General features: G+C 45.3%; 1 protein-coding gene across 9 annotated transcripts in view; it reads right to left on the bottom strand.

The window, feature by feature from the left end:
• Positions 1-5932: 5932 nt before the first annotated feature.
• The window catches only part of KCNQ2 (potassium voltage-gated channel subfamily Q member 2), a 133442-nt gene continuing 117719 nt past the window's right edge, over positions 5933-21655 (bottom strand). For all 9 annotated transcript variants that reach the window (XM_034441282.3, XM_034441286.3, XM_034441288.3 and 6 more), the window contains 2 exons: positions 19532-19655; positions 5933-14509 (listed from right to left, as the gene is read on the bottom strand). In XM_034441282.3, coding sequence (XP_034297173.2) covers positions 13787-14509; positions 19532-19655 — 847 coding nt within the window. In that variant the 3' untranslated portion in view covers positions 5933-13786. The remainder of the gene's footprint in view (positions 14510-19531; positions 19656-21655) is intronic.

Raw genomic sequence — 21655 nt, 5'->3', positions numbered from 1 at the left:
CAACTCCCAGAATTCAGAATCAGAGAAACACTGATTCAGAGATAAGTGTGAATTACATTAACCCAGGGGTGGGCTTCAAAAATTTTAGCAAGGGATTCTCTGCCCAGGTGCTGGGTGGCTGTGGCCATGGTAGGCGTGGCCTAGTCGGCCTCCTGCACCATAGCAGGGGAGTTTGCCCTCCCCAGGCTCTGGAGGCCTTCCCAAACTTTCACCCGTTTTTCACCCTCGAGCTCCGTGTGCGCCCTGCACTTACCTGCATCCAAAACGGGCCACGTGGGGACTCCTATGTGGGGCGTGACCTACTTTGTCTCCTGCACCATGGCGCAGGGTGGCGTTTTTGCTCTCCCTGGGCTCCGGAGGCTTTCCTCAAGCCTCCGGGAGGGCGAAAACAGCCTCCCCAGGCTCTGGAGGCCCTCTGGAGGCCGAAAACAGGCCATATCTGGCCTTCCAAACTTCTGGTAGGCCCGTTTTTCACCCTCCCCGAGCCTCCTCGCACGCCCTGCGCTTACCTGCAACCAAAACAGGCCTCATGGGGACTCCTGGAGGGGCAGGGTGGGGTGGGCGGGGCCAGCCAGGAGTGGGATTTGGGGGTTCTCTGACCTGCACAGAATCTTAGGTATAGCTTCTCCCGAACCCCTGCGAATCCCCAGCAGCCCACCCTTCCATTAACCAATGAAAAGTTTTAACATTCATAACATTCATAACATTGGTTACCACCTTTAGAGCACTCCATGGCTTAGGGCCCAGTTATTTACGGGACCGCCTGCTGCCGCAAATGGCCTCCCACCGGCCAGTACGCTCTCACAGAGAGGGACTCCTCTGGGTGCCGTGGGCCAAACAATGTCGGCTGGCGGCCCCCAGGGGGAGAGCCTTCTCTGTGGGATACGGAAGATCCCGGATCTACGCACCTTCCGCCGCGCTCTCAAGACCTTTTTATTTCACCAGGCCGGTCTGGCCTAACCTCTCCCATTCTCTTTTTAATGTAAATTTTAATGTAAATTTTAATTTGTTCTTAACCTGAGGTTTTAAATTTGTCTTGGGCTAAATTGATTTAATTCGATTTTACTTCTGCTCTCAAGTTTTTGTATTCTATGTGTTTTATCTTGTGCCTATTCACCGCCCTGAGTCCTTCGGGAGTAGGGCGGTATATAAATCAAATAAAATGAAATGAAAATGAAAAACATTCTCAAGGACGCTTTACATGCAAGTCCCAAAAAAATCAAAAGGCATGTTAAAAAAAAAAAAAAAGAGGTGGAGCTTTGGTCATGTGATTGTGGCTACCATTTTGACTTTTTCGACCTGCACATGTCCCAAGAGGCTAAAGTTCAGCAATCACACCCAGAGACACACCCACAAAATGTACATAGCTCTTGTTTTCTTCCATGTTGTTTGGCTCCAACACTTTCTTCTTTCGATTGGAGAAATGAAGAACCATCCAAGATAACATGATTGTGTTCCTTCCCTCGTCCCAACGTCGGAGAAAAATAAGATAAAACCAAAGACAATTTTTTTTCTTTCTTTCTTTCTTTTTTTCTTTTTTGAAATTTACAAGGAAAATTACACATTACAAGGAGAAGTTCGACCAAGGTCCAGTTGCTATAATACAAGATCGGGGAATCCCATTCGATGCATTTTTTTAAAAAAAAAAACAGAAAACATCATAAAATTGTACATCAGTACCAAAGGCATTATGAAATATTCTTTGGAGCGAGAACAAATGTGCAAGAAAGCCAAGCCAGATTCAGCAAATTAAAAGAACCGATCCACGCCCGATAATTATGCTTAGTTGGCTGCGTCCAGTAAATGGCATTGAACCAGCTTCCCCATAAGTAGGGCGTCCAATTTAAACCATCTTAAATAGTCCTCAAAATCAACCAAATGAGAATATTAGATTTCATCAGCCATTTCACCAACTGGCTTGATGCAACAGGCAGAAGCAGTGGTGTCCACAAGGTGTAATTAAGAAATTAAGGAGCTCACGGGAAAACAAGAAGCACGTCGATCGGCTGCCATTTTGACTTTTTTTTTTTTGACCATATCCTGCAAACATCCCCCCAAATAGAAGCGATCACAACCACATTTGTAGAATTCACAGTTGTTGAGAATGAGTTGCTCAAGAACAGCTCTTTAGATCGGCGTTTCTCCAGCTTGGTGACATTAAAAGCGTCTGGACTTCAACTCCCAGAATTCCCCCAGCCAGCCATTCAGCAGCCATGGGGAATTCTGGGAGTTGAAGTCCACATGCCTTAAAAGATACAAAGCTGAAGAAACACTGCTTTGGGTTAATTTCTATCTAGAGATAACACGGTCTGATCCAACTATAGTTAACGGCTGACTATATTAATTGTAGATTCGTGATGGTTGGGAATAGAACAGGATAAAAAGAGCTTCAACGTTTTATCACTGCTCCCATCCACAAATTACACAATCCATTTTGGTGTGGCTTGAATATATATCCAGACATTGCGTGAAAGCCAGCCGGGTGGCTTTGGGCCTGTCTGTCCTTCTCAGCTCAGCCCACCTCACAGGGTGGTGGTTGTGAGGAAAATAGGGGGAGGAAAGTGGTGTTGGATAAATTTGCTGCCTTGAGTTATTTTTAAAAATCGTAAGAAAAGTGGGATATAAAGAAATGAATGCATAAATAATAATAAGTCATGCAAAGTCCCTCCGCAATATATCTGGAGACTCATACAGGCAGTCCTCGATTTACGACCATAATCTATGTTACTAAGCGAGAGATTTGTTAAGTGAATTTTGCTCCATTTTACGGCCTTTCTTGCCTCTGTTGTTAAGTGAATCCCTTAACACTTAAGTTAGTAGCACGGTTGTTAAATGAATCTGGCTTCCCTCATTGACTTTGCTCATCAGAAGGTCGCAAAAGGGGATCACATGACTTTGGGATACTGCAACCATCATAAATATGAGTCAGTTGCTGAACTTCTGAATTTTAATCATGTGACCATGCAATGGTCGTAAGTGGGGGAAACGGTCATAAGTCCCCTTTTTCAGTGCCGTTGTAACTTTGAATGGTCACTAAACGAACTGTTGTAAATTGGGGACTACCTGTACATTGCTCTGCCTCATTGAATATGGGTTATTTTCCTAACATTGTTAGCAAACAATAGATCTTGATTACTCTCATAATATACAACTAACTTAGTCCACAAAGGTGCTAAGTCACGCTTCCAAAATAAACTTTTAAAAAGACGGAAGATTTTGTACATCCGGACAAATGTAACTGAAAAAGACATCTAAGGGTTTAATTTCAGAGGCCTTTCCAGCTAAATTTGCAATATTTCAGAATGTTTTTTTTTTTAATGAAGTATTGCAGATGAACGTATTCATTTGTTGATTTATTCCATTCCTATGTATTTCTCTCCTTGTTTTCCTTTTGCAAACATGACAATTTTTTTAACTTTCAGCCCATGTTGTTGAGCAGAAACGCTGATCGGTAATAGAACCCACGTTTAACATTCACAAATTTCCAGCTCTTGGCAAAAAAAATCTCTTTCTTGACTCCCCAGGAGGAAAAAAAAACTGGACAGCCCTTATAAATCAGCACTGGCAAACTTCCAGATGCATGGACCAACTCCCACAATGCTCTGCTCACTGGCTGCGCTGGCTAGGAATTCTGGGAGTTGAAGTCCGAGTGCTTAGAAATCACTACATCTTACTGCAAGATAATGTCGAATTAAATTGATCCAATCTGCCACATGCCAGCTACTTCCAACATCCCCAAAGCCCCTGCGTGCAAACTTAATTTAATTTGTGTGTCAGATATAAATTTCAACCTATTAATATAATATCTGCTTACTTGTTCCAAGCCTGAGCTGCTGACAATGAGAATTGAGTTAAATTTTGGCCTCTTTAGTTCTTTAGTCAGAATTCCACCACGTTTTTTTTTTCTTTCCATGCTAATCAGAGGTGTCTATGAGGTATGGTCAGCGGTGAAATCCTGCTACCGGTTCTGTGAGTCTGCTACCGAGCGAGCACTTTGCGCTAAAAAAGGAACGTTTTGAAGTCTGCAAAGGTAAGTAAACAGCGAGGGGGGGGAATCCGCTGTGCCACATGATTTAGATTAGCTAGAAAGCAGGAAATCCGACGATTCTAGCTAATATAAATTGCACGTCACAGCTGATCGTCGCCCAGCTGATTGTCAAAAATACCGGTTTGCCCGAACTGGTAGCATTTTTTTACTACTGGTTCGGGAGAACCGGTCCGAACCGGTAGTCCTGGGTACGGTAGCCCGAACCGGTAGCCCTGGGTAAATTCACCCCTGGGTATGGTCAAAAAAGTCAAGATGGCAGCACAGTCAAAGCTCCCCCTGGTTTTTCTTTTTTTCACCTGGTCATAATAATAATAATATCCTCTTAACCACACCTTGTGACACCCCCGATGTTCTTATCAGAGCTGGTCCTTCTTCTGATGGGATAAATAGACATAGTCCTTATCATTCAAAGAAGAGTTCATATCGTCTAACGCACTACGGCCCCTTTAAGACTTTGTGCATTTCAACTCCCAGAATTCCCCAGTCCACAAGTCTTAAAAGTGGCCAAGTTTGGGAGACCCCCTGGTCTAATGTCTGGATCGATCCTACCCGAGTGCTTCTTTAGCAAGGAATGAGCTCAATGCAACCAGGTATCAAACTTACAAATAGGCGCATGGAGTTTTACAGGTGGCATCATATGAACTTCGACAGCGGTAGCGGTCCAAGGTACAATCCACCTGGGACATTAAATAATGGCCTGGGTCCATGGAAGCCAGTAAGACAAGTATCAAAAGTTCACAAAGTCCCATAAATTTGCAAGTCAGCTTCCAGACCATACTCAAGGTGCTAATTTCACCTTGAAAAGCCCTTCATGGCCGGGGACCTGCACATTTGGGGGGGGAGATAGTTTTCCCCTCCATGAGATCCTTTTTAAGACCAAAAGGTATTGAGATAACCATCAGCTAAGGCTATTATAAATAACTCAGGCAAAAGCATTTTTTTTTTCCTGCAAGAACACCAAACCTCAGGGACGAGTTTCCACAAGATAACTCAGAAAGCATTTCAATCCCTCTCCAGAAAGAAAATTCAGAAGTGGGTTTCTGATAGAAATCACCCACTCTCTGTTGCTTTACAAAAATGATGAACCAGAGCCGCAGTCTAGTGCGTGGTTTATAATCTAGTTCATAAGATGCCTTAAGAGAGCTGGGGGAACATTTTAAAACCACTTTCATGGTAGATCTCCAGATCAGTTGACTTGGAGCAATTGTCATCTTCAGCCAACAAGTGAATTGCTCTGGCAAAACGGGGAGAATGGAAGCTGTAGTCCAAAGCAGGTGATTAACAAAGATTCATCTTCTTTTAATGACCCCCATAATCTCTTTGTGGGGTGGAGCCTGAATGGAGCCGAGTGTTTACTGGCCAGATGCCCTTCCTGTTGCCAATGAGGAGTTTTGTTCAGCAGATATATTCTCATTGTGCCCAGAGAGAGAAATACCTGCTTCTACCTAGGATTGAACTCACACTCCTCCTGATTGTGAGGCCAGAGCTCCACTTCTAGGCCACCGCCCCACTCGCTTGGTGATTAACAAAGATTGGTTTTAGAGATATGAACTCATTGAGAAGAGGGTGTGTAGGCTCGGAGCATGGTCGCATCAACAGATTGCCACACATCATCACAATTGGCAGAAGAGTGTTGCCTCCTGCTTTTGGACTTGAGGGAAATAGATGGGTCTTCCCTCTTTTTGCGATGATTGTCCCATGGCTCTTTCTCCTATAGGCGGTATCCCTGTTTTCTTGCAATATTTAAAAAAGAATGCAATCTCTACAGCCCTAATGAGACACACTAGTGCATAAATAGAAATAAAACATCAGCAGGCAGGCCTCGTGGCCAATATTATATTATTATTATTTTTTTTAGTGGTTTCCATCATTTTTTTAAAAAAAAACAAAAACAAAATTAGTTAGGAAAGAAATTCCTCTATTTTTGCATTCTGGTAAAATATTAATCCGACTGAAGTATACAAATGCATTCGTGTGCAGCCATCGGAATTGGGGCATGCCATCATTTACAAGGCCAGTGCATACAAGGGGGATGTGTAAATGTCTGTAATCCTGAATAGATCGTAGGATGGTGATGACGGGATTATTTAATCATTGCAAGATCCGTTACGTGTGACTTTGGTGAGAAGGTGCGACCGTGTTAGATCTTGGGGGACACACGGCACCTATGGAAAGTGGATCTATTTTTTTTTATTACTATCGATTTGTTTTACCAATCGGCACCCAAACTATACCTCTCCTGTCTGATGAAGGAGTCGCAAAATATTTCAACTGCACAACTCACTTGACCAGCAATGAGATAGATCAATGTTTCTCAACCAGAGTAACTTTAAGATCAGTGGACTTCAGCTCCCAGAATTCCCCAGTGGCTGAGGAATTCTGGGAGTTGAAATCCACTCAACGTAAAGGGGCTAAGGTTGAGAAACACTGAGTTAGACCTTCCATGATCTTGCAAGACCTCAACACAACCTAAGAACAAATCGCTTGGAGTATCTCACCCAACTTCTTGATTCTAACCATGGTCCTCCACATGCTTCTAGGAACTTCTCAAGCGGACTTTTGATGACAATGGTCTCCTCCTCCTATCGTTGTCACCTACTAGCTTGAAACTCAATGTCTGTTGTGTCTAAACATGAAAGCTCTGTTAAATTAGTAGGGTAAACACAACTGATCCAAAAATGAAGAAATCTGGTGGATTAAATTCATCCAGTTTAGCATTCTGGAACAGTGGTCAATGGATGTATTTGGGAGCATCCAGATGTGGACAGATACTGGATGGTCCAGTTCTACTGTCTCTTCTCAGCAACCATTTAAAGATATGCGCCTATGTGCCAACAGCATCAATATTCATAGCCAACAATATGCCTGATCTTCTATAAATCTCCCTTTCCAAACTACAGGGAGTCCTCAACTTACGATCACAACTGAGTCCAAAATTTATGTTGCTAACATTTTGTTGTGAGAGTTTGGCCCCATTTTATGACTTTTCTTCCTACATTTGTTAAGTGAATCACTGCAGCTCTTAAGTTAATAACATGGTTAAGTGAATCTAGCTTCCACTGCAACCATCATAAATATGAACCAGATGTCAAGTATTTGAATGTAAATCATGTGACCATGGGGATGCCACAACGGTCATAAGTGCGAAAAACAGTCCTAAGTCACATTTTTCAGTGTCATTGTTTCTTCAAACGGTCACTAAATGAACGGTTGTAAGTCGAGGACTACCTGTATTCCCCATTGGTGTTTACTGGCCAGATGCCCTTCCTGTCACCAATGCGGAGTTATATTCAGTGTGCCGAGAGAGAGAAATATCTGCCGATCGAACTCACAGCCTCCTGATTGTGAGGCGAGAACTCCACCTCTAGGCCACCGTACCACTATATGAGATGCTTTATCTCATCCCAGTTATAGTCAACAGAATTCGGACCATTCAAAGAGAATTGTTCTCTGGTCAACGTTACACATTATCTATGGGGTAGCATGATCCACCAAATTGACTAAGATGGCAACACGATTATGTCCAGCGTGATGGAGATTGCTTGCTAGCATTTACACATCGGAATACATTTTGGGATTGCACATAGCAAGACTCTGGTAGCAAAAGTGGCTTTAACCAGAGTTTTTGCCTGGGCAGGCATGCACTAACAGGCGAAAAGCTAAGAATTTTGCTTCGTGAGCTGCTCTGACTACATATTTGTGTAATAATGATATTTTTTAGAAAAGCTTTCTAGGCCATTTCAACCAGGTTATGAATACTATTATCCCAAAACTAAAAATACCAGCCCGGTTAACGGGTATCAAAAGATTTGGCTGGTCTCTTGAAGGACACAGCGTTGAGGCACACACAATTTTGTGCCTGGAGTCAACATCTTGAGAAAAAGAAAACGAAACAAATCACACCAGAAGTGATGCAGAGCCATTGACGGCCAAAGTCAAACTTGGCATTCCGCCAGTTGCTATTGCATTGCATTGTGCCTTTCAAGTCAATCGCAGATCAAAAATGATTGGCGGTAGATGGTTACTCTCTCTCTTTGCTCTTAAAGAAAGCTCAACAAACAGAATGATCTAGAAGATGCTAAGCTAGGGAGAAGCTCCTTGAAGATGGCCTCCAGCACAAATCTGAAAGTTCAGAAGATTAAAAACCTCACATCCCGATGACCGACCCAGATTGGATCCTGCAATATTATTCTGGGACACGTTATATTCGCCTTCGTTCGTAGAAGACACTGTATAATCCAGAATAAGCAAAGTCCTAGGAGCATCCTACAGACCTCCGTTTGCGGAAGACAAGAAGCAATTAACCTGACATTCGTTCCTCGGTGTTGCAACTTCCAGAAAGACTGACCTTCAAGTTTGGAACTACAGGAATCAAAAATCTGACACATCTGGAAGGCACCAGATTGAAGGTGGCTAAGATACCGTAACAAGGATGTCTCAAGCTTACTTGCTCCTTCAAAATAACGTGAATTATACAATTCCCCTATATAATTGAAAACGTGAGCTAATGCTACTTTATTGCAAGGCTACATCAACAGAATCTTGCCAAGTCTGAAAATAGTGATTTTTTTTTTTCAAGAGGCAACTGAACTTTCTGGTTTATCTTTGAAGACATTTCGCTTCTCATCTAAGAAGCTTCTTCAGCTCTGACTGGATGGTGGGGAAGGGAAGGATTTATACTCCTTGCAGACAGCTGGTCATTTGCATTCTTTTTTAGAGAGTCGTTGAGGCCACTTGGAGGTGTATCTGTGTCCTCAGTGGTCACCTGAGTGGTGCAAATGGGTGTGGAGCAGGGGTATGTTCTAAATTTTTTTACTACCAGTTCTGTGGGCGTGGCTTATTTTGTGGGTGTGGCTTGGAGGTCGTGTGACTAGGTGGTTGTGGCTAGCTGGTCAGAGTCGTTTCTGGAAGGTCCTCGCACTTACGTCCAGTCCTTGCACTTACGACCCGACTCGTTTGTTTGCTTTTAACACTGATCAGCTGTAGGACGGCCCTTTGAAGCCCCGCAGCAAGAGTTTAAACAGTTTTTTTCCCTCTAGTCATCAGCTGGGACTCAGGAGGCAGCAATAGATTGGGGGTGGGACCAAATAAAAGGTAAGAATAACATGGGGGGGTGTGGGGGGTAGGAGAACCGGTTCGGTGACGTCATATCGTCACTGCTACCGGCTCGGCCGAACCGGACTGAACCAGGAGGAACCCACCACTAGCGTGGATCCTTCTTGGACCTGCTGAAAGGACTGTGTTGTAGACCAGAGATAGATGATGTCGTATCTCTCCACCCTCTGTGGGGAGAGGGCTGTTCAATTTTGACACAGATGGCCCCTTGACCCCTCTTTCAAACCAGCGGTCCTCTCTATCCAAAATGTGGACTTTGCTAGTCTCCAAAAAAGTGGCCTTTGTCTTTTAAATGCAGATGGGACTGTTGAATCCTGGTCTCTTGAAAAAGCATCTTTTGGACAACCGTGACCTGAATGACTAAGAATCTCCATAGACAAGTCAATCTGCAAGTACAAATCGCCCACCGTCTCCTTTACAGCCTGAGAAACTAGGGAGGGTCTTTTCTGAGCCTTTTTCTCTGCCCATTATGAAGCTGCAGGCTATGCCATCTGCAGGAGTCGACTCGACCGGGGCTTGCGGCGGCCTAGGCCGGCCCGGGAGTCAACTGGACAAGAGCTTGCTTGTAGGCTCACTCACCCAGGGAGATCAGGGCCATGGCAGAAGGCAGGCAGCAATGATAGGCGAAGGCAGGCAGCAATGGCGGGCGAGCGGGCGAGATGAGGAGTGACTGAGTGGGGCGGGGCGAGTGGGTGGGCGGGGCAAGCCAGAATTTTTACAAACGGTTCGCCCGAACCGGCCTGAACCGGCTGAATCCCACCATTGCATCTCTTATCTGACTATTCCCTAATCAGCATCTCTTTGCCTGTCTCCCAAGGTCTTTCTCACATACCATTACAATAGTTTTATCCAAAACAAACACGAGAGCATTGCAACATAAGACAAAGAGAAGATTTCAGGCCAGTCATTCAGCTTGAAGTCCTCTGCCACGCCAAAAATCTTATCAATCGGGCTGTATAAACTGGAGCTTATTTTTTTTTTGTCAGGATGGTATCATAAACTGGCTTATTTAACAGACACAACCATGTCGTGGGTGGTGACATCATTGCCCTGATTAAATCTCAGCCTCATCTGCTAAGCCTAGGCCAGCTATGTGGACTTCAAGTCCCAGAATTCCCCAGTCAGCCTGCTGGCTGGGGAATTCTGGGAGTTGAAGTCCAAATAGCTTATATATTGACAAGGTTGAGAAGCAGTGGCCTAGACCAAAAATCACTGGTGGGCTTTTGGCTCCCTTGCCGATGAATGTCATGGGCTGCAGTTGGATTGTTAATTCATGCATTAAATACACACTCTTTAAATTTTCCTTCTAAATTCCTTATACTGCCCTGCAAACAAGAAACCAATGCATACGTGATAGGGGGAGGAAGAATGGCAGGGATTGACCTATGATTGATTACGTCAGTCCTTCAAGGAATTTTGACCTCTTTTTAATCATCCATTACTTATCATACTGGCCATTGTCAACTCTATAAAAAAACTGCGAGTAGGGATTCCTCCATGCACCATCACCCAGGAGAGAGTAACTTCTTGCAAGCTAGGAGTGCTTGCTTTCAAAGAATTTTCATTTTATTGGCTTATTTATCCAGAACTGATTAATTCACAGGATTTTTTTTTTTTTTTTTTTAGGATTAACAGAGAAGGATTACTGAAATGGCATGCCAGCTGTGATCCCGATTTCCCCTAGTTAAAGAACAATAGACTTCTTGGGCTTTTAAAATCTTCTACGTTTTTATTCTGCTGCAGTAGACTGACGTAATTCAGTATCTCTGTTTCTTGCTATAAATGTGTTTTTTAAAAAAAAAACCAAAACACTCAACTGTAAATTATATTAAAGATTAAGTAGATCCCACCTGTTAAATGTGGGACTCTTTTGTACCCAAATTCTTTAAAATTATTAAATCGGTTTCCAGAATCACTCTCCCCATATCTACTACTTAAGCTCCCAGGAATGTCCCCCCTCCCATCTCATCTCCTAGGGGATATTATCTTCAGGGAAAATAAGTAGGTGAGAAGTCAAGCGTCCTCTTGCCAGCTGCCCCCTCTTCTCCTTCTTATGTCAGCACTAGAGTAAATGCAGGTTGAAGTGCTGACATCTGGAAGGTCTGTGCAGCAATAGCTGTGTTATCCATGAAAATATTAGCAATATCCTTAGCTACTTCCAAGGTATCCTTGAAAGTCTACTGACTGTTGGCAGTTGCGGAATTAGTTATTTATTGAATTTCGCATCATGAGTCATTATCAGGCATACTTTGCAGTCAACAGAAATAAAAGCAACCCACGGGATTGTTTCCTGTTTCAAGAAAAATGGATTGAAAACTGCAGCCTGAGATCAAGTCAATCTAAGCAAGTGGAAGAGAGAAATGGACCTTCCTGCCCACATGTTTATGATAAGCCCAATTCAGGGGTCTGCAGCCTTAAATACTCAAAGAGCCATTTGGACCCGTTTCCCACAAAAAAGAAAACACCGGGAGCCACAAAACCTGGGTGGGCGTGGCCAACTCGATGTCACTCACTTCCACCAGTCATATGACCCTCCTAGCCACGCCTACCCAGCCGGTCATTAGGGTAGAGAACCAGTTGTTAAAAAACACCGGGAACCACAAAAATCTTTTGACATCTCTCTCTCTCTCCCCTCCCCTCTCTCCCTGTATCTCTCTATGTCTCTCTCTCTACCCCTCTCTCTGTGTCTCTGCCCTGGCCACTTCTCCACCCCCCGCCATAACCCTTACCTTCTCAAGCCAGGCAAGGAGTGACTGGGAGGGGAGGGCCAGCCAATGGTGGGATCACCTGACAGGGAGCCACAGCAGAGGGTCCAAAGAGCCGCATGCGGCTCCGGAGCCACAGGTTGCTGACCCCTGCCCTAGTTAGAAGCGATACTGAGGACACGTCTCCTTCTTCTCTCTCCATTTACTCCCTACGTGAGCTTCTCCAGGTTTTGAAACTGTCCAGCAAGGAGGAAAATGGGGCTACGTTCAAGCATCAGCAGCCATTGATAAATACAGACCAAAAAGTGAGAAATAATCCGCCAGGCAAAAACAAACCAAAGAGCCACAAATCTAGCAAAGATTAACCAAGCCAGAAGAGAATTCCAGAGAGCATCCATCTCACTCTGGAAGGCGCTGAAAGGATGGGGGGGGGAAAGTGTTTTTGGAAAAAGTAGAGCAGTGTTCCTCCACCTTGGCCACCTGAAGATGCGTGGACTTCAACTCCCAGAATTCCCCATGGCTGGGGAATTCTGGGAGTTGAAGTCCACACATCTTCAAGTAGCCAAGGTTGACAAATATTGTGTTAACGCCAAGGAGGCGCAATGCATGCAGAGGTCATCCTTTGCTGCCACCTACTGGTTAGCACCTGAACAACTCTTCTTCCTTCTACCGTAAGAATTCTTCTCACCTTTCAGGATTTATGCACCCTGTTTCAGCAAATTTTCAAGGCGTCCCAAAAACAGAAGCTTATTCTCAGGTTCCCCCCATAGGATTACATCATTGCCCAAATGGGGCATGAATGTCACAACCTAATTCCCGCAACTCGTGCCATTTCTATCGTTGACAAATGTCCCTTGTCCCCTGCAGGGATCCATAATGATGAGATGTAAAGCAGGAAGCAGTCATTCCAGACTGGGTCAAGATTAACCTAGATATATGTAGTAACTGCGGACTTTAGTGTTCTCACATTCTTGGCTTTCCGTCTTAACAGCGGTTGTGTCATCCTAAGAAGGATAAGCCTATCTAGACACCCGAGGGTGCACACTGAGAGCCAGTTTGATGCCGCTATCCTCCAAATATTTTATTTAACAACCAAAATCAAACTCAAATGAAAGCAGCCTTGCTTCAAAAAAATAGACTGGACAAGCATTTGACCGAGATGATATAAAGTCTCCTGCCTTCAGCAGGGGGTTGGACTAGAAGACCTCTGAGGTCCCTTGGAGCCCTGTGATTCTATGTTCTCTTGAGATTTTGCTGTCTTTTTTTTTTTCTAATTCAAACACTTCCCTTTCAAATTATGGTCCTAAATCCTGATCTAAAGCTTCAACGCGGTTTTTCCTGTTTGTGACTAAGAATTTACGGACGTGCCGTTTGGACATGAACCGTTTTAAATCTCCACTGTTTTAACTGCTGTGTGTAATTATTATTAAGCTATCGTTCCTCGACACTTTTGATAGATATATTATTTCCTCTCCCAAGGCATTATTTGTTTTAAAACACCAGCGTAGTTTTTGCGTGCGATTCAAAAGCTCAGGAGCCGTAACGGCTTCTTATTCGAAACTGAATAAGACCCAACCAAGCTCTGACACAATGCCTGTGTAGTAGAGATGGCTAACCACGACTTGTAGCTATCTACCCAAGGGCGTGAGAAGAATTTCAACTTATCCTATTTTAGAAAGTCAAGGAAGATGAAACAACGGACATCTCAAGACTTCGAGTTACGCCTTCCGGGACTCTCTTGTTCATTGTAGGTCACAGGTACCACATCTGTTCCCCCACCCCCAAGGTAAACTATGATTAAGTACCCCCTACTTCTGGGTCCCAAGACATGACCTTCCAGTCTGCTGAAGAGGTGCTATACGCAGACCGGCGATTGACTCATATTCTTGACGTGATCTTCAGGTGGCTTTCCGTGGTTTCATTGTCTTGGGGTTGACCAGCCTAGATCACCGAAAGGTCCCTCACCTGTCGCTGATCTCGGCGGAGGGCCGCAAGGTGTGCAGAGGTCAGAATCTGTGTCTGACTCGCCTTCCGCAATGTAAGGTCTGATTTTGGCCACCGCGGTGTAGCAACCATTGTTAAGGATGTCCAAATTTTCTTTGGACTGGGAAATGCTAAAGCCGCTGAAGGAACGTTCCAGTTCCTCGTGGTCTACGGATGGGATGGAAATAGAAGTGTCACTATCTCTCATGGCACTTTCGGGGTGTTTAGCAGTGAGGTCTTCGTTCTTGGCGTACTCGGAATTGGCTCGGTTGCCGCCGTTGTAGGCCGATAGGGAACGCTCGTGGGAAGGTGGCGGCGGGATTCTCACCAAGGAACCGGGATCGCCAACGGGGGACAACCCGTGGCTTGGACGGGGATAGTGTTGCCAAGAGGTGGAGGGTGGACATGAGTTGTTTGGCATCGTTGTGGCTGGTGGGGCAGAGTAATTCTTCTGCCCCATGGAACTGGTCGAGCGGATGATCTTGATAATGCAGCCGTTCTTATCGATGTGTTCCCGGCTATCCTCTGGACTGTGATAAGGAGGTGCTGGCTCAGGCTCTTTGGAACCAAAATAGGCCTCCGTTTCGGTAGGAGGGATGCCCATCCGTTGCATGTAGATGTTGACCAGGAAATCCAACTTCTTCTCCATGGAGAGAACCTGGGAAATGCCCCCACAGACACGATTAGCCAAATTATTTTAGATCTAAGAGACCTTGATCCAAAGGTCCACAAAGAATCTTGAGGATAGTGGCAAGTTCCCTAAAGGTGAATAACTTCCAGAGTATGGATAAAAGAGAATATATGTGGCTCGGGGTTGAAATGAGGGGTCCTTGGTGCTCTCTAAGCTGAGTGGTTTCTTGCAACGTTTCATTACCCAAACTAGGTAACATCATCAGTGTTAAAAGGGAAGGGTGTCTGTTGAGAGGAGGAGTAAGGAGTAGGACAATTGTGGGGTCCTTGGTGCTCTCTGAGCTTCGTTGTTTTCTTGCAGATGTTTCATTACCAAATTAGGTAACATCATCAGTGCTAGCAGGGAGTGGGGTTTGCAAGGAGGAAGAGGAAAAGGAAGAGGAGGACTGCAGAGCCCTTAGTGTTCTCTGAGCTCAGTTGTTTTCTTGCAAACATTTCATTACCCAATTATGTGATATCATCAATGCTAGAAGGGAGTGGGGTATGCTTCCTGTTTAAATACAAATAGTTTGCCCTGACATGCTGGCTGAGGAATTCTGGGAGTTGAAATCCACACATCTTCAAGTTGCTAAATTTGATAAATGCTAACTAAGAGTCTACTGCCTTCCATGAATCAACCAGCTTGAATCTTAGTTTTGCCTGAGAGTTTATGGTTTGAGTCCTTAACCTTTTCACAGAACTACAATGCCCTGATTAGGACAAGTCACTTGTATATAAACAGAGAGCAAGCCTTGCTTCCTTCTAGCACTGATGATGTTACCTAGTTGGGTAATGAAACATCTGCAAGAAAACAACCAAGCTCAGAGGACACCAAGGACCCCTCAGCTGCCAGAGTGACATAACAAACTTCCAATTTCTTGGGGAAATATTCAAATTAAGGGAACGTTATAAACTCTTCCATGTTTTTTTTTTCCCAGTAACTCTTAGCATGAATTGGTTTAAAAGAAATATTAGCTCTAATTAATATCTCTTGTTTGCATCTAGTCAACCTTGGCTTCCGGTTTCCAGCAAAAACTGCCTCATCGCAAGCAATGGATTGGCTTCACAACCACCGCTTTCACTTAAAAGACTGCCGTGGAAAAAATTGTAGGATCATATGGTGATCTGCTTTACAGCCGTCACAACTTACAACCATAATTGCGGGGCTCAATTACGGTTGTAATTCGAGGACTACTCGTACACCCAGACAGATAATCCACCCAGTAACCTGAAGGCAGTGGTAGTGAAGGAAACGGATAATAATTTACTCTTTTATAAAAGTGTTTAATGTATTAAAAAGCTATGATGTTCTTACTGTTGCAAACTGACCACAAATTGTAATTAGTAGAGACAACGTGTTATGACTTGCTAAGAGCTCCCTTGGAGACAGTAACCTACGCCTTGGGCAAAACCATTATCAGTAAAAAAAGGGAATATCCGCCCAAGGTGAAGCTACAAGTGAACATGATAAGATAGTCCTTGTTAGACAGGAATTGTCAAAATGACCATTTTAAAGTGTAAAATAACTTGGAGAATGACTTAGGAGAATAAAGGGGAGTTGGGTGGGCGTGTGTTGTGGCTCCGTTACCTGAGCCTGTGTCATCGGCAGGAGAGGACTCCGAGAGTGAAGGAGAGGAGTTGGCAAGGCCTCCCTCTCCAGGACCCTCCTCTCTGGCAATGCCTTCGGTGTCCGCTGAAGGGCAAGAGATAGGGCCGGGGCCAAGCACGTCCACGCAGCCACAGGTGGACAGTGATGAGGGAAATGAGTCTTGGCTGGATCCTCGGCAGCGTCGCAGAGATAAGCACGCGCAACAGAAGAAAAGGCGTGCCAGAGAATAAGCTGAGTCACTGGACCACACCCCACAGGGTATAAAAGGGGGTGAGGTGGCCATTCAGACTCTGTGACAGACAAAACTAACTACTATCGAGTCACACTGCATCTTTGGAAACAACATTATCGGCCTTGGAATTATTTTACGAACTGGACAATTCTTGACTGTGTGTATTTTGTTTTTGAGTAAAGTTCTTGGCAAGCAGCTACTGGGTTGCTGCCAAGCGTCTTATCAGAAGAATTGGTTGTCTGCCAGTTTATTTAACCCCCGGCTGTCTGTTTGTGTGCGTGTATGAGACGGGGACAGAACAGGCTTCTTAGGCGTGGCGTGCATTGTGTAGGAGTATAAAATGTGCAGTTTGAACTGCTTTTTGCGCTCTTTGAACTCAATCTATTTGGGAAGGGTCTAAGAGGCCACGCTTGCGACCGCTTTTTATTTTTCTTCATTTATCTCCAATAAACCTTTGATTTTGTGAACCAGACTTGTTTATAAATTGTGAGGATTAAAATATTTGGGTCTTATATCTCACAATCAGATTCAAATCATTTAACAACCGGCTCTCCCAGGGTCAGGTTGGCTGGCGTGGGAGGCGTGGCCCATCCCCGTCCTCCAGCTCCGCTGCACATGTGAGACAAGCCTCCCGCGACAGCCAATCTGACCCTGGGCGAACTGGTTGTTAGATTTCCACCCTTTGCCAAAAGGCTGTTTCCGAGAATGCTTGTCTGCACATTGCTCTCGTGGCAGTTTCAGACTTCTGGATGCAGCTCTTTTAAGAGGTGAGGTTTCCGAGGAACAAGGAGGGGGGGTTACCATAGAGACATTGATGCTCCTGAGAGCTTGCGTGGGAAGGTAAGTCAGTAGTGGGTTTCAATTTTGGTCGCTGCTGGTTCTCTCACAGGTGCACGCACACACACAATGCTTCTGCGTATGCACAGTGCAGAGATGTCCAGGCTGGTGGGCGGAGCCCAGGGGTGGGTTCTAAATTTTTTTACTACTGGTTCTGTGGGCATGGCTTATTTTGTGGGTGTGGCTTGGAGGTCATGTGACTAGGTGGGCGTGGCTAGCTGGGCAGAGTCATTTCTGGAAGGTCCTCGCACTTACGATCAGTCCTCACACTTAACGACCCAGCTCATTTGTTTGCTTTTAACACTGATCAGCTGTAGGACGGCCCTTTGAAGCCCCGCGGCAAGAGTTTAAACAGTTTTTTTCCCTCTAGTCATCAGCTGGGACTCAGGAGGCAGCAATAGATTGGGGGTGGGACCAAATAAAAGGTAAGAATAACCTGGGTGGGTGGGGGTGGGAGGGCGGGGGGGGAACCGGTTCGGTGACGTCATATCGTCACCGCTACCAGTTCGGCCGGACCGGACCGAACCGGGAGGAACCCACCACTGGCGGAGCCTCCCGCCGCCGCTGCTACCAGTTCTCCCGATTCAGAGCGAACAGTAGCAACCCACCACTGAAGTAAGTGTAGGGAGGGATTCCTCCCTCCCCATGAAGTTGCATGCAAGGGGGTCTTGGTCAGTTTGCGGGCAAAAGTGAGAGGCGCGAGAAATTAAGTTGGCAGCACAAATGTAGGGAAGACTGTGGATCAAAGTGGATCCTAGATGCTGTGCTGCAATGGAGAAATGAGCAACAGAGCAGCTGGCACGAGGGAAGGAGGAGGAGCAGGGAGAAGAAAGAGGGAAAGCGGCCTTCTCCTTCCCTTGTGCTGGCTGCCCTGTTGCCCATTTCTCCATTGCAGCGCAGCACCCAAGATCCACTTTAATAGGGGGGTAATTTAACAACCGGTTCGTGTAAACCAGTGTGAACCAGCTGAAACCCACTGCCTGAAGGCGACGGTGAAGAAGGGAGAAAGGAGACAGGAGAGAGTCCCCATTTCAATATATTTCAACCATTACATTGTAGAAATGGTTTTTTTTTACTTGTGTGTTTATTAAAATTTACATGGCCCCCAGCTCATTCTCAGTGACTCTAGGTAAAGGTAAAGGTTCCCCTCGCACATATGTGCTAGTCGTTCCCGACTCTAGGGGGCGGTGCTCATCTTCGTTTCAAAGCCAAAGAGTCAGCGCTGTCCAAAGACATCTCTGTGGTCATGTGGCTGGCATAACTCAAGGCTAAAGGCGCATGGAATGCTGTTACCTTCCCACCAAAGGTGGTCCCTATTTTTCTACTTGCATTTTTCACCTGCTTTCGAAGTGCTAGGTTGACAGAAGCTGGGACAAGTAATGGGAGCTCACCCCATTACGCGGCACGAGGGATTCGAACCGCTGAACTGCCGACCTTTCGATCGACAAGCTCATCGTCTTAGCCACTGAGCCACAGCGTCCCTCTCAGTGACTCTAGGCGGCTTATAAAAATTAAAAACCCAATATAAAAAGAATTTAAAAAGCAATAATCCCCCATTTCCCTGTGTGCAAATGAGCCATTTGATGAGCTCCATCCTACTCTGGTGTCCCCAGACTCATTGGCAAAACCACTTCCAACTTTAGGGCCTTGCAAACGAGTGTCAAAGTAGAGGCCAATCTTAGTTCCACAAGGATAATAAGAGAGGGAGCCATCACAGAGAAGGCCCTTCTTCTTGGTCCCACTAGATGGACCTCCTTAGAAGAAGTCAAGATTGAATCTCTTTGCTTCTTTCAAACCTTAATGCTATTCAACTTGCCACTGAACTGTGGGGAAACAGAATGTGTGCATGGATCGTGAGAGCCTGGCAGTCATCAAGGTCACCAGTGCAGGTGCCTGAGAAGGAGGCGGACTGTTCCCATAACAAAAAGACGTCTCATAATTGGACGATGTTATCATCCAGGGGTAGGAAGAAAGGGAAATTTTTGTTTAACTAGATAAACTAGCATTCGCATGGGAAAACCAGAGCTGGTTTTGATTCTTCAGTACCAAAATGGTGTATCAAATAAAGTTTTACTTTTGGGAATTCAAAGCTCCCAAGAAAGTTTAGTTGTTTTGGGCACGCTAGTTGGTAGGAGACGTGTTAACATCCTCTGCCTCCCTGTTCTGGTGGGTCAAACAGATATTCCTGGAAAAGACGGTCCTTCAAATAACCATGGCCTTAAGCCATGTAGGACTTTCAAGGTGACAACCAGCACCTTGATTTAGACCTAAAAGCAAATCAGCTGCCAATGAAGCTCCCGCAGAAGAGAGGATATGCAATGTAGGAATCATACCTGTTTTTCTACTTTGCCAAGTCTGCCCATCATACTCGGATCTTCTGGCATTTCTCCTTCGGCCGAGCCTTTGGTGCGGTCTTTGTCTGTCAGTGATGGTCCACGCCCCACGATCTGGTCAACTCTGTGGAGAGCATAGGTCCCACCCAGGAAAAACCAAACAAAATCAAATGAGCAAGTTATAGTCGAAGAGACCAGCTCTCTGTTCTTATCTTCTGGATGGTTAAAACATGTATTCCACACCAGCCTTTTATTGTCTAATCATTAGGCAAGTACAGGTAGTTCTCGACTTATGGCCATAAGGTAAAGGTAAAGGTAAAGGTTCCCCTCACACATATGTGCTAGTCGTTTCCGACTCTAGGGGGCGGTGCTCATCTCTGTTTCAAAGCCGAAGAGCCAGCGCTGTCCGAAGACGTCTCCGTGGTCATGTGGCCGGCATGACTCAACGCCAAAGGCACAAGGAACGCTGTTACCTTCCCACCAAAGGTGGTCTCTATTTTTCTACTTGCATTTTTTACCTGCTAGGTTGGCAGAAGCTGGGACAAGTAACAGGAGCTCACCCAGTTCGAACCCCCGTAGGGATTCGAACTGCTGAACTGCCAACCTTTCGATCGACAAGCTCAGCATCTTAGCCACTGAGCCACCACGTCCCTATATACAGCCATAGTGGGGCCCCAAGTTTCCATTGCTAAACAAGGCAATTGTCAAGAGAGTTGTGCCCCATTTTATGACCTTTTTGCCACTGTTGTTAAGTGAATCTGGCTTCCACCATTGACTTTGTTTATCGGAAGCCAGCTGGGAAGGTCGCAAATGGTGATCAGAAGACCCTGGGACACTGCAATTGTCGTAAATACATTCCAGTTGTCGAGTGCCCGAATTGTGATCATGTGACCATAAGGATGCTGCAAAGGTCATAAGTGTTAAAATCGGGCATAATTCACTTTTTTTTTGGTGCCGTTGTAACTTCGAACGGTCACTAAATGAATGGTTGTAAGTTGAGGGCTACCTGTATTCCACCAGCTTTTCTTGTCGAATGGTTTAACAGAAATAGCATCAGGGAAGTAAGTAGTTACTCAGATGCAAAGTAATACATCTCTTTATTTCTGCTTGCATTTCATAGTTCAAAACACTCATGTTTCCCTTTCTAGAGCTTAAATCTGGCACAATATGCTTAGTAAATATGCCCCTTTGCAATCAAATCTGCATTGTGTTTCCAAATCTTCTTTAGTTTTGGTCTCTATTTATTTAACTTAGATGGTATGGCTCATTTTAAGTGTTAGAAGTAACCGAAAACATGGCTAGTATCAATTGGGTGTCACCGCTCCAAAATAAGTAACACACAAACTTAAAAAAGATAAATTTGGAAGTTCAAATAAGTTCAAATACTATTTACTTGATATTGCTGGTAAGGAGAGTTAGTAATTCTGGATCAACATTGTTGGTTTCCAATATCTGAATCTCACCCTGTATTCTTCTAGGTCAGAGATGTCAAATTCAAGGCCTGGGGGCCGTATTGACCCCTACGGGGTGTTCAGATCTGGCCCGTGGAGCCGCCCTGGAAACAGCGAAGGACCAGCCCGCGGTGCCTCTGCCGGTGAAAACGGAGCTTGGAAGGACCGCAGGCGGCACTCCCAAGCTCTGTTTTCGCTGGCAGAGGGTTGCAAGAGGCCGTCGCAGCTGAAAACTAAGCTTGCAAGGACCGCAGGTGGCACTCCCAAGCTCTGTTTTCGCTGGCAGAGGGTTGCAGGAGGCCGTCGCAGCCGAAAACGGAGCTTGGGAGCCTGCTTTCACTGGCAGTCCGCTCAGACCACCACAGGCGCCCCCGACATGAGTGATGTTGAGCTGGCCACGCCCCCCCCTGGCCCCCCCAAGGTTAAACACAACCCTGATGCGGCCCTCAATGAAATTGAGTTTGACAGCCCTGTTCTAGATTGTAGGGAAAAAGTGATTTTCAAAATGGTGGTATATACCAGGGGTCTCCAATCTTAGCAACTTTAAGACCTGTGGACTTCAACTCCCAGAATTCCTCAGCCAGCAAAGGAAAGCTGGCTGAGGAATTCTGGGAGTTGAAGTCCACAGGTCTCAAAGTTGCCAAGGTTAGAGACCCCTAGTATATACAGTACC

Source organism: Pantherophis guttatus, chromosome 3, assembly GCF_059756535.1.
Source record: "Pantherophis guttatus breed Tessera chromosome 3, ASM5975653v1, whole genome shotgun sequence".
NCBI classification, from domain to species: domain Eukaryota; kingdom Metazoa; phylum Chordata; class Lepidosauria; order Squamata; family Colubridae; genus Pantherophis; species Pantherophis guttatus.
Note: the sequence above shows the minus strand (reverse complement) of the source record. Positions and strands in the feature narration are given on the sequence as shown.